The 13640-nt window shown below is 39.8% G+C and overlaps 2 protein-coding genes across 2 annotated transcripts; both read right to left on the bottom strand.

Moving 5' to 3' along the window:
• Window positions 1–2902: 2902 nt before the first annotated feature.
• Window positions 2903–12831, bottom strand: LOC114882463 (piggyBac transposable element-derived protein 4-like). Its single transcript, XM_046286370.1, has 3 exons — window positions 12755–12831; window positions 5934–6422; window positions 2903–5861 (listed from the first exon to the last, which is right to left on the bottom strand). The coding sequence occupies exon 3, from the start codon at window positions 4580–4582 to the stop codon at window positions 2903–2905; it is 1680 nt and encodes a 559-aa protein (XP_046142326.1). The 5' UTR covers window positions 4583–5861; window positions 5934–6422; window positions 12755–12831.
• Window positions 9113–9763, bottom strand: LOC114882158. The gene has a single exon (XM_029199040.1). The coding sequence runs from the start codon at window positions 9761–9763 to the stop codon at window positions 9113–9115; it is 651 nt and encodes a 216-aa protein (XP_029054873.1).
• Window positions 12832–13640: the final 809 nt, after the last annotated feature.

Here is a 13640-nt window from a genome sequence, read left to right as displayed (position 1 = left end):
TAGCGTCACGCACATATTCCGAGATATTTCTCCTTCTTCTTGATCTTCTTCTGCACAGCTGCGCTGGAAGTGGCATTTACAGCTCGGAACAGTGAATACAGCTTAGAATCGAGCTGGGTTACCTCAAAGAAAGGGGCGACAGTGTTTCTTCTTAGTAATAGTAATAATGATATTGTTATTAAATATACATTGCTCTGTTGGAAGGTATCCAGATATTGCATTATATCTAATGTAGATATACTAAGAATGATATTGTGATTAAATGTATATTACATATCTAATGCACATATAGTAATAATGATATTGTTATTAAATGTACATTGATCTAGACGAAGGAATAAGTATATTACATGATTTCTAACGTAGATATAGTAAAAATGATAGTGTTGTTAAACGTGTATAACATATTTAACGCAGATATAGTAATAATGTTATTGTTATTAAATATACCTTGATCTGTTGGAAGGTATCAAGATATTGCATTATATCTACTGTAGATATACTAAGAATGATATTGTAATTACTATATCTGCATTAGATATGTTATTTACATTTAATAACAATATCATTATTACTATATCTGAATTAGATATGTTATTTACATTTAATAACAATATCATTATTAACATATCTGCATTAGATATGTAACATGCATTTAATAACAATGTCATTATTACTATATCATCATAAGATATATTGTAATATACTGATACCTTCGTTCAGATTTATGTACAGTTAGTAACAATATCATTACTACTATATCTGCATTAGATTTGTAATTTACATTCAATAACAATATCATTATTACTATATCTACATTAGACATAATGCAATATCTTGATACCTTCCAACACATCAATGTATATTTAATAACGATATAATTATTACTATATCTGCGTTAGATATGTAATATATATTCAATCACAATATCATTCTTAGTATATCTACATTATATACAGGGTGGCCCACATAACTCTTAAGAGCTCAATATCTCGAAAACTATGACATCGATTTTAAAGTTCTTGGTGTCAAATTGCATGGATCTGAAGGGCCTTTCTAACTACATAACCATGAAGTGGCCCACCCTTTTTCTTTAATGGGGGTGGGGGTACCTTTATAATTTTAAATGGAACCCCCTATAAAACGTTACATATTTAGGTTCTACAGGAAAAAACAAGTATATTTTGTCTGAAACATTTTTTGGTCAGATATTTCCATGATGAGATTATAACAGTTTGAAGTTTCGACTTGTAGGTACCTACTAGAAGCGCTCGGAAATACCATTATTGAATTGCGTCTGTGAAATTAGCACCTCATTTTCAAAAAACAAAACTTTTAGCAACAGTTCTATTTGCACCCGCAATAGTTCTATAGTTCCTGATAGGTTTCAGAAATAGTTCCGGCGAAATACCTGAAAAAATAGCATTTTGAAAATATGAGGTGCCAACTTCGTATGGCACCGCATCATGCGAAAAATGTTATTTAAATCATCGTACTGACGATGAGAACGTTTTCATGGATAACTGAGTCAAATTCAAGAATTGTACCTACAAGGAAGTACCTACGAGTCGAAACTTCAAACTGTTATAATCTTATCATGGAAATATGTGACCAAAAAATGTTTCAGACAAAATATACTTGTTTTTTCCTGTAGAACCTAAATATGTAACGTTTTATAGGGGGTTCCATTTAAAATTATAAAGGTACCCCCGCCCCCCATTAAAGAAAAAGGGTGGGCCACTTCATGGTTATGTAGTTAGAAAGGCCCTTCAGATCCATGCAATTTGACACCAAGAACTTTTAAATCGATATCACAGTATTCGAGATATTGAGCTGTTAAGAGTTATGTGGGCCACCCTGTATAATGTAATATACTTATACCTTCCTACAGATCAATGTACATTTAGTAACAATTTCATTATTACTATATCTGCGTTAGATATGTAATATACATTTAATAACAATATCATTATTACCATATCTGAATTAGATATAATGCAATATCTTGATACCTTCCAACCGGTCAATGTATATTTAATAACAATACCATTATTCTGCGTTAGATATGCGATACACGTTTAATAACAATATCATTATTACTATATCTGCGTTAGATATAATGTAATATACTCATACCTTCCTACAGATCAGTGTACAATTAGTAACAATATCATTACTACTATATCTGCATTTGATATGTAGTATACATTTAATTACAATATCATTATTACTATATCAGCATTAGATATATAATATATATTTAATAACAATATCATTATTACTATATCTTCATTAGATATAATGTAATATACTGATTCCCTAATACAGATCAATGTACATTTAATAAAATATCATTATTACTATACGTGCATTAGACATGTAACATACATGAAATAACAATATCATTATTACTATATCTTCATCAGATATAATGTAATATCTTGATGCCTTCCTACAGATCAATGGACATTTAATAACAATACAATTATTACTATATCTGCGTTAGATATATAATACACATTAACCCTTTCGCTACGGGCGGGTTCTCCGCCGCGGTACTTCCGCTGACCGGAGCGCCGCGACATCACTGCACGCTACGCGACGGCAGTCGTCAGCGAGAGTATCGCAAAAAAATTTTTCTCCAAAGAGTATTTATAAATAAAGAGTATTCCAGGATATTTACAACGTCTTAGTATGCACTCTTTAATTTATAGTATGAGTGGAAGTAACATTATACTACATAATATAATAAAATAATATAACATATTTTATTACAATTCTACAAATAATACAAATAATATAACATAATATAATACAATTCTACAAATAATACAAATAATATAACATAATATAATACAATTCTACAAATAATACAAATAATATAATATAATATAATACAATTCTAATAAGATAACTGCGTATGATATTTTTTAAAGCATGGTGTTACACACAGGCCAACATTGCAAATTTCGCACTGGTATCGCGATCTCCTTCTCTTGTCATTTCTTGAACAAACAACACACACTCGCATCTGATTTTTCCCTCTTGGATTTTCAATTGTGTATAGCGACGGGAAGTGGTTTTCAGCGAGGCGAAGTGGATTCGTCTTCCCTGATTTATTTGCAATGGTATTCTTACTGTCAGATTGATAACGACTTAAAAGTTGACGAATTAACTCTAGGTGAAAGCTTGCCATTGATATTTGTTTTCCAGTTTTTAACTTATATAGACAATAAGCATTCCAAATGCATATGTCAATTAAGTGAAAAAAATATTTTTTGTACCATTTCAATGCTTTGCGTTCTGAGTGAATGGTGCTGATGACCATATCTGTTTTATCAACAGCTCCCATTAATTTATTATAATCAAAAACGCACTTTGGCTGCATAATCATTTCTCGAGTCCGGTAATGACGTTTCGTTTCAACGAATTCTTCGCTATGGAAAGAGGATAGCATGTATACTTCTCTTTTATCACACCATCTCATCGCTAATAAATACTTTGAGGAGCGAAAACTCACTTCACCAGTTTTTAATTTATTTTGGATTACTGGCATGCCTTTTCGCCTTTTACGTACCGTTCCACAAGCGTTAGTTCGATTATGATGCAAAAGAATAAAAAGTGTGGGGCTTGTATACCAATTGTCTACGTATAACGTATGGCCTTTGCCTAAATAAGGTTTTAGTAATTCCATTACTATGTTTCCTGACTTCCCAATAAATTCATTTACGCAGTTTACAGTGGTTAATGAGCCATTATAAATAATGAAATCCTGCACAAATCCAGATTTGGTATCGCATAAAACAAATGATTTTATTCCAAATCTGTTTCTTTTAGAGGGTATATATTGCTTAAATGATAACCTTCCTTTGTACAGGAGTAAGCTTTCGTCAATACATAAAATTTGAAAAGGATAAAATGCCTCCTGAAAACGTTGTCGTAGCTTATCACAACTTTCCCTTATTTTATATAATTTATCAACATCTGCAGTCACAATGTTCGTATTAAAATGTAAAATTTTTAGTAAATATAAAAACCGATCTCTACTCATCACCTCTCCAAAAATGTTGCTCCTCAAAAGTTTGTCGTTAGACCAGTATTCAGAATATTTTAGTTTTTTATTTCGCGACATCAATAATTTGAGGGCAGGAAAGCAATACATCTCTGGGAGAGAAGTATTTTGTAAATTTATTGTATTATAATTCTTATCTAGGCTACTGCAGTAACTGTTTGTCGTGCCGACAATGAAGTTTATAAAATCTTCAGAACAGAACAATTGAAAATAATCTAAAATCCATGCCGAATACCTAATTGACGCCTTTATTCCGGAATGCTGGGAATTGAATTTATGGAAAGTCGATCGGAATAAGTCGCTGGCCCATCTAATGTCTGTGAGATCTTTTTCGGATTTAGATGAACCGTCTTCTCCGTATTCGGATGTGCGGGATCTCATTTCTCGAAATCTTTTACTATTTCTATGAGGTTTCTCTCTTGCCAAATTTGAATTTATCTCGTCACCTTCTGACAGATCCGAATAATTGTTGTTTTCGTCAATAAGTCTTTTTCTGTTATTTGTCGTCATTTTAGGGGCGAGATAAAATCTATTCAGAAATAATAATTAAAAATAATAATTAATCTAAATAAAGTTAAAAAAAATTGAAAAACGATAAGGCATACCTATTTTATATTATTTATATTATTATACCTATTCGCGCAGGTGAATTATCCTTTTGCAACAACAAATGATGCAAAAAAACCACTATCAGTGCATACTCAGATTCAGATGCTTATTCAAAACGGTTGGCCGCAATACCATCAGTGGCATTATGGAGAGCCACTACAGTGGCCCGTAGTACCTCAGTGGCATCTTGCGGAGAGCCACTATAGTGGCCCGTAGTACCTCAGTGGCATCTTGCGGAGAGCCACTATAGTGGCCCGTAGTACCTCAGTGGCATCTTGTGGAAAGCCACTATAGTGGCCCGTAGTGGTCGTGATGGTGTGACTCGAGAGAGAGGTAGTTGACCCATCATCTGACGAGTACGAATCCCCCTCTGACGAGCACACACGACGCATCTCAAGATGTGAGATTTTACAGGAGCTCTGCCACCGATGATCCAACACCGTTGTCGAATATATGCGAGTGTGAGCGGCTTTCCCCCGTGAAATATTCGCTTGTGAGCATCTTCTATGATGATCTTCGACAGGTGAGCGTCCCGTGGGAGGATCGCTGGATGTTTTTCATCCCTGCTGAGCGCTGTATTGGTGAGTCTCCCTCCTACTCGTATTGTTCCCTGCGAATCGAAGAAGGCGGTGAGGCGACTGAAAGGGTGAGTTGCAGGCAGGGTTGAGCCTGAATTGAGCATCTTGATTTCGCTGGTGAAATACAAGTGTTGAGTCGCGTGAATTCAGAAGAGCTGCGTCTTCTCCATGTCGCAGGATGGTATGATGGTCACAGGAGGAGTTTCGAGCTTTCTCTTAAGCCGTGAGGCAAACCTGAAACAAAGTGCAGTCAGTCTATACAGCTTAATAAGAGATGAATATTTATAAATGAGATCTCAATGATAACTTAGCTTTTGAGCTGAAGCAAAGAGTGAGACATTGGGTCTCACTTCGAGCTCGCTGGTTATAGTTGAGAATTCCTTTTGCTCTGGCCACAAGTTGAGAAGCATCAGCGAATCCATGAATTTCTACAGTTGAATTGTTCCATGTGTTGAACCATCCTGGAATTGTCAGTTTGGCCATACCTTTGAGATCTTCTCTGATGATGAACCATCGTGATACAATTTGAGACGGTAATGGGTCGTCCCAATTGATTTTGTGTAGCCAGAGTTCTTGTAATAGCATTTTTGCTCGTACTATTACTGGTGAGACGAAACCTAATAGATAAAATATCCGAGCCACTTCGGACAATACGAGGCGTTTTGACCACTTACTTGGTTGATCAGTCAAGGTTGATGAGAAGCCGAATGCGTCATTTTGAGGCATCCATTGAATTCCGAGTAATTTGGTAGTGCAGTCGTCAAATGATATGGGAGCTGACGATTGTGTGGATGACGAAACAGCCCGTAGAAGATCTGGGTGAGTCGCATGCCATTTTGCGAGTGGAAATCCGCCCGCGTTGCACAATGCAATCAGCTGTTGAGCGACCTCCACAAGTTCCGATATTGAGTCTGCTCATCCAAAGATATCGTACACATATCTGCCATGTGTGAGCGAAGGCGTTGCCAGAGGGAATCGATGACCCTCATCGTGAACAAGTTGCATGAGTGCTCGTGTCGCCAGGAAGGGAACCGCCTTTGTGCCATACGTGACAGTTGTGAACTGGTAAGGGATGACATTGCGGTCTTCATCGATCCAAAGAATTTGCTGGAGATCCCAATCATCCTTGTGAACTGCTACCTGGCGATACATTTTTGTGATATCTGTGGCAAAAATGTGGTGATAATGGCGAAGCCAAATTAGAACATCTGTAACATTCAAGAGCAAATTAGCACCAGTATGCATTAAATCGTTGACTGATATGCCTGATGTCGCAGCTTTTGATCCGTTGAATAGAACCCTGAGCTTCGTTGATGATCTGTCGAGACGTAGAACTCCATCGCGAGGCAAATAATATGGTTGAAGATGAGCAGAGGTCTGAGGTTGTTACCTCCCTAGGTATAACCCATTTTCGTATTTCGCCATTCCAATGAGGTCTTGCTCTGGAATCCGCGAAACATCAGCGTTTTCTCGCTTAGCGACGGCCGCGATACGAAATCAGGGAACTCGCGGAATGCGATGGCGAAAACCCTTTGCTTGCAGGTTTTCGCAAGCAAAGAGCGTGACCTACTCCCCTTTTGGGAGTATAAGTTATCGGTGCAACGCAAGTACGCCAGTTCCGTGATAGCGTAAAGCAGAGACGAAGTTCTGCTCGTCCGTGACCCGCGTTTTGGCTACCTCGAAACCAGGAAGATCATCAACGACGTGCTCGGCCTACGGTTCAACACGAGTGTATTCCCGAGGTCTGAGGATCCAGGCCCGTAATAGGACAAGTTCCAGGAGTGCACCCGTGTGCTGTGTAAGACCACCACCAACCGCTTGCATCTTCCAAGGTCGAGTTGTAGTCCACGCGCCGCGAGTCTAGCGTTTTGTCGAATCCGCGAGTTAAGCGTAAAGTGAGACCTCAAGTGTGAGTGACCGACGCGTGCAAGGAAAGCGTTTGTTGACGACACCCCAAGACAACGAAGGGTATGTAACAGATAGCAATTAAAATATACATACACATTCGAACAACCACAATCGCGTATCAAGATCATTCGACTCCCATCCTATCTCCCTCAACCTTTGAAAGGTAGGTCAAGGTGCGCCTTAGCGCTTAAAGCAGCAGAACCCGTAGATCATACTTAGCATATAATAAACGCCCCGTAAAACGGGACGTAACAAGGTGTTGAACCGTCAGAAGAGACCCTCAACCCTCCTGATGCCGAAGCATCATGTGCCAAGGTCATCTCCCCATCAGGCCCAACGTTCTCAGCCTCTCTTGATGGAATCTGTTGATGATCTGGAGCCTTTACCATGTGTACTAATTCTTCGTACTCTTTCATGAACTCGACGTAGGTTGTATGTTGAATCCTTAGAGAGTCGTCGCAAAGTGCTTTGTAGACATCTTTGAGCAATCTTGTGTGAATTGCCTAAGAGCGATGCTGGTGCCTTGAGTGGAATGCGAACGATGTACCTTCCTGTGTGATCACGAGAGTGAGTCGCACAGAAATGTGATTCGCATTCTTCTTCCTTCGGTGTGAGCGTGCTTGGAGCGTCCATTGGTGACTCCTCTTGAACCCAGAATTTGGTGAGCAGCTCTTGCAGATTGCTCTGGTCATCTTGAGCCACTGCAAAGTGTGAATAATTAGTATTTGAGTGTGATTCGTTGACTGGGCCAATGACGAGCCATCCAAAAATGGAAAGTTGAGCAATTGGTGTTGTTGGTGAGCCCTTGATGATGTTTGGCTTGATGATCCTTCCGTAGAAATCCGCTCCAATGATTAAGTCGACTGGTCGTGGTGTCAAGAAATCATTGTCCGCCAACCTCAATTTTCTAATGTGAGGCCAATCCGGAGTTCTCATTGAGAACGATGGCAGGATTGTCGATACGGCTGTGAGCACGTGAGCCTGGATGCAGACAGTCTGCTGTGAGTGCATCGACTGGAGTGTGACAGTGACCACACCCTTTGTTTCAGTTGATTTTGTTCCACCAACACCAATGATTGTGATGGATGATCGGTGTCTCCGAAGGTTGAGCAGACGGGTGAGTTCTTCGGAGATGAACGAGATTTCGGAACCGGGATCTATTAAGATGCGGTTTTGATGAACTGTCGTTGAGGTGGTGAGCAGAGCTTGAGCGGTTGCGAGGAACGTTCGATGATCTGGCGGTTTGACGGCTGCACCGAGTTCCTACTCGGTGGTTTGAGCGGATGAGGAGGCTTGTTTTGATGAGCCGGCTTGAGCTGGAGCGCTGATCGGCCACGATTTCGGCTTCGGTGTTGTTGAAGGCGTATTGGATGATTCATCGTCGTGGATCATTGTGTGGTGATGATTTCCACACTGCTTACAGGTTTGAGCCGACTTGCATGAGCGGACACTGTGCCGGCCCAAGCAGTTAAAGCACAGGCGCTGGGCCTCAACACACTGGACTCTCAGCTTGGGCGTCAAACTTCTGAACAGTGCACATTCCACAATATAGTGTTGTCCTCCGCAACAGTCGCAGCGCTAGAATGGCGATGGTCCCTCTAGGTATGGCTTCTCGAGTGCCGGTGCTTTGGAGGTGAGCGGACGAGCTGTAGTGGCAGCCACTGCGGTGTGAGCGGGTCTTCGTAGCTGAGCGGGTTGGACCGCTTGCCTTGCGGGTGTTGGTTTTTGCTGAGCCGTCTTAGCCTGATCCTCGCTGAGCGACTCGTGGGTCCTCACGCTTGCCGTGACGAATTCCACGAGTGAATCGAATTTCGGAAATTCGGTGGTCGTCCCAAGCGAGGACTCCCATCTCTCCTTGGTTGTGCGGTCCATTTTGCGGCAGACTTGATGGACCAGCATGCAGTCGCCCAGTTTGCCCGGATCCACAAGGTTGAGTACAGCGTTCCTAGTCTCCAGAGCCATCGAGATGAGCTGGCTCAGGCTCTTTGCTTGCTCTTGGCCCATGACCAGTGGGCCTGCTGGCAGAGACGCGAGCTGATCTAAGTTGGATGAGTCGCCGTTTATTTTCGTTGCGCGTCCTGAGCTGTGAGACGGCAGCGTTGAGTGATGCTCCGGTGAGCGACAGGTTTGATACGATGTTGAGCGGCTCTCCTCGCAAGTATCTCTTCAGATAGTAGAATTTCTCTACATCGTCCAGGTCTTTCCTATTCATTACCACGGATCCAAACAAGTTGATGAACGACGGCCAATCCGTATAGCTGCCATTGAATTTGGGCAGCTCGATGTCTGGCAGCTTCGATTGAGCTGGTGCCTTTGCCGATTGATCCGCCTGTTGAGCGAGCAGTTGAGTGGCGATCCTGGCTTTCTCCTTTGCAATGAGAGACTTCGCATCGGAGTGGGCATCTTGCATTTGGACAAAGCATTCCTGTTCGAAATATGGGTGATCTGTCATCGTGGAGGGCCACACCACCTCGAAATGGGCATGCTCCTTTCCAAATGCCTTCAGAGCCTCGTCGGCCTGTTGCTTCAGGTCGTCGAGCTCTTCCTTTGAGAGCTGGCCCGCGTTGTCCTGAAGCTTGCTGAGCAGACGTTTCATTGAGCGGAGTCGTCCCTGCTGCGTCTTGACCTTTAACTGCAGATCGACAGGCAGCGTAGAAGGAGCGTTGGCGCATGTTGCATGTGAACGCGGCGACGCACAGTGGTTCGGGATATATAGGAATGCGGAAAAAATTCAATAACTTTTAAAATGTTTGAGATATTTTAATAAATTTTTTTTTTAAGTGTGCGTAATTTAATGTTACATATTATATTAAAATATCAGTAATGTTACCAGTACGTATATAGCAGAAAAATAAAAAATAAAATTATTAAATTAGAAAACACATTCTTTTACCTTTTTGGCATTTTGTTTTTTGTTGTTTTTTGTTCTTTTCTTTTCTTCTTTTTCATCTTGTCAAACAAAAGAATTATGGAAATAACAATATAGTTTAAATTAGCAGCTCTTTAGCTTCGTTACTTATAGGTATAATTTTCTTTTTTGGTATAGGTCTTAAATTACTAATTAGAGGATCTGATGACAAGAGGATCATGTATATGACATCTTCATTAGTAGCCCTTCTACTGCACTTTCTTAAATGAAAACTACGATAGCACTTATAATCCTTATTTCTATATTCTTGTGCTTCTTCCTACAGTGACCCTACTGATAAAGCACAGTTATCGATAATTTGTTCTCCATGGACCAATACTTTATGAACCGTCGAAGGCATGTTATACCACGGGTATTTAGCAACGAACATTTGTGCAGTTTCCCAGACGTTTTTTCCGAACTCTTTCGCATTTACAGTTTCATTACATGTTATTGTCTCCAAGATAACAGCGAATCGGTGAATTAAATCTTCGCTGACCCCGGTTATTTCCGAAGTAATAGTAGGTGTGGCAAAGAACCTTCTAGATGTGTTGCCATCGTTGGTATTTCCTGTGCCGTGCTTCACCATATCAACCCTGATGCTAACTTTCTTACGAAACTCTTTTTGAATGAACTCTTTTTGGATGAACTCTTTTTGTGTGTCTCTTATGGGACGCGTTTCTGCATTAGTCCGCCATTGCTTGAACGGCAAACAATATGCGATATGCAGAATGCATTCCATAAATTTAATGCGTGCATGTAATGGTGACATACCAAATTTTACAGCTTCTTCATTGATGGGATTGTTTTTTATTTCGCTTAATTTATTCATCTGTGATGTAGTCACACCACAAATGTAGCACAAGGAAGCTGCAGGCGTGCATGTAACAGATTGAGCAGTTTTTCCATCCAACATGGTAAACATGAGTTCATGTTTTACTTTAAATACGCGGTTTCTAATTCTTACCGTGGTCTTTGTAAGGTATTGAATTTCCTCGTCTACTCGGTGTTTTTCTGCTAAAATGACTGCAGCTGTATCTTTCAAAAATTCAAATTTTATACACCTGCAATATCTCGTAGAAGATGGGCGGTCATTCTTCCACACAACGCAGTTCTTGTTTTGTTGCAGAGTCATTTTTAAAGAAACAAGGGAAATCATGAATATGTTAACATCTGAAACATCTTCGTCATCATCTTTTTCGGTAAACTTCTGACTGTATTCCCTCTGTCCAGATGCTCCATCGCAACCCCATTTAGTAAACAAAGTCAAAGATTCATTCTGCATTTGATTGATTTCTTGTTCAATCTTACATTCTAATAATCTCTTGGTGGTGTGATCTAATAAGTTTTGCAAACTAACACTTGCCGAACTTTCCCCAGTAATGACATCCTCAGGATAGCACTTTTTTTTCGATTCTAACACCTTGTAATAAGGAGGAAGAATATTATGTCCTTCATCTTTAAAAGTCGCAGAACCTCGTATTGGTATTTTGTCAATATCGCCTGCACGAACAAAGCGAGAGCTTTATCAGCGTCTAGAACGGGTGATGATGTGCTACTTTCAAAGGTGGAAGCACTATTTATCTTTTCTTCAGTAAACATAGCCCGAACTTTATCTTGTTTGTAGCGCTTTGAACGTTCACAGCACTTTTCGAAGCTTTTCTGAGGTCCGCCAACACTACTTCTAGAATGAGAAAGCACATTTTTCTCAAATGCCACTTGAAATACACCATTCAACCAATCACGATATTTACTTTCGAACATTGTTTTTGATCGGTGCACTGTTTTCCATCGTCGACTAAAACGAGATATAAAACGTTTTTGAACTTCATGCAAAACCTTTTCAATTTGAGTTACACTGAGAGTTGGGTACGTTCTTCCGATGTAAAGACCCAGTTTTACTAAATCACAACCACTGGAGGCTAATTCACCACACAGAACTGTATACGGAATTGCGATACTACCCATTATTTCATTTATTGAAAATTGGTTAAATTATTAATTGAACGTATAAGTGATTACAGTATTCTTATAACAATGCTTCGCTCTAACACGGTTTGAGAATTAATTGTAGACATTCCGTACAAAACAAAAGAATGGTTAATAGGCACGTGCAGGCAATTGCTCAAAAAATAACACTGTTTTGCCAAAAAGAAAACGCCTTCGTTTAACGGTGTTTAATAATGAAGAAGAATGATAATCAGCGCTAACGCTTCAAAGTCTAATTACTGCGAAATATGCACGAACATGCAAACGAAACTTATGGATCTAATAGTCGTAGACAGAGAATAAATAATGATATGCATTAGAACGTGTAGGCAAATGTAGGTAACTTTGTATCTGTAGAAATTGGTAATTCAAATAACTTTTTCTTGTTATCTTTGACAGATTTTTTTTTTAAATACAGTCGATAAATTCGTCATATTTGTACATTTTCTTTGAGAATAAGTCCTGAAAATTGAAATAAAAAACAAAAGTTGTTGGAAAATATCTCACATACTACGTACAAAATTATATTTTTCAGTAGCTTGTGAGTCTCAAGTTAAACAGTACATAAAGTGTACAACTTTAAACTTCTCAGTTAGCATTCACACAGCGTATAGCGAAAAAGTGGATATCGTATTATAAGCATTGTTTATTTGATAATACGCAAATGATATAATAGGTACTGAACATTACCATTCGTAAGCTGGAATTTTTTCCGCTGATAAACCACAGTGCGACGGTGTGCCGCGACGGTGTGCGGCGAGCAGGTTCCGTTGCAGCCAGAGCGGGAGATGAACGGCCTGATGCGCTCTTTTCCGGCACCTCCAGCGACTCCTTGGAGCTGTCCATCTCGTTCCATTTTTCAGTTGATTTGGCTGGGTGAGCCATCGTTATTCAAAGGTGATCCTGGTGATCTGACTTGTCGAGGTGGTGATCTGATCTTCCTTCGGCGTTGAGTTGTTATGCTGAGCGCCACCTATGGTGGCGAGAGTGTTAGTGAAATTTGAATGGAGGAGAGAAGAGAAAATGGCCGACCACCGAAAACCGTTACGAACACAAGACAAAGACTGAGACGCACAATGATCGATGAACAATTTTGTAAAACCGAGTCCAGCAAGGGCGCAATCCGGCTCGAAGGACCAAATGTTCAGGATTGATGGAGATCCTGGAAGGATTGCGCTGGGAAAGTAATTTAACAATTGCTGGGTCGATTTCACAAATTAATTTATTTGAGTCAATGATAAAATTGCGTGAACACGATGAATTGACAAATAATGATTAAGCGTACAATGATCAGCTTTGAATCTTTACGTACAAGAAAATGAATCGTCTGAATGATTTTACAATTTCAATGGGTCGTCGTGAAGTTGATACATACAAATTATAGAATTGATCTGTCACCTTGATCGTTTTTGCGTTAACAATGGGTTTACAAGAATGCGAACAGCGAGCTTCTCAGCGCCGTTAATTATATAAATTCAGCCCGCTGCTGTGATAATGCCCATGAACGTGTGCGTGATCGGCACGTGGTTGGCGGCTCACGTGTACAATGTATTTATCGTGTAATTGATCTGTACCT

This window comes from Osmia bicornis, chromosome 7 (assembly GCF_907164935.1).
Source record: "Osmia bicornis bicornis chromosome 7, iOsmBic2.1, whole genome shotgun sequence".
NCBI classification, from domain to species: Eukaryota; Metazoa; Arthropoda; class Insecta; order Hymenoptera; family Megachilidae; genus Osmia; species Osmia bicornis.
This window is presented reverse-complemented; position numbering and strand designations above follow the sequence as displayed.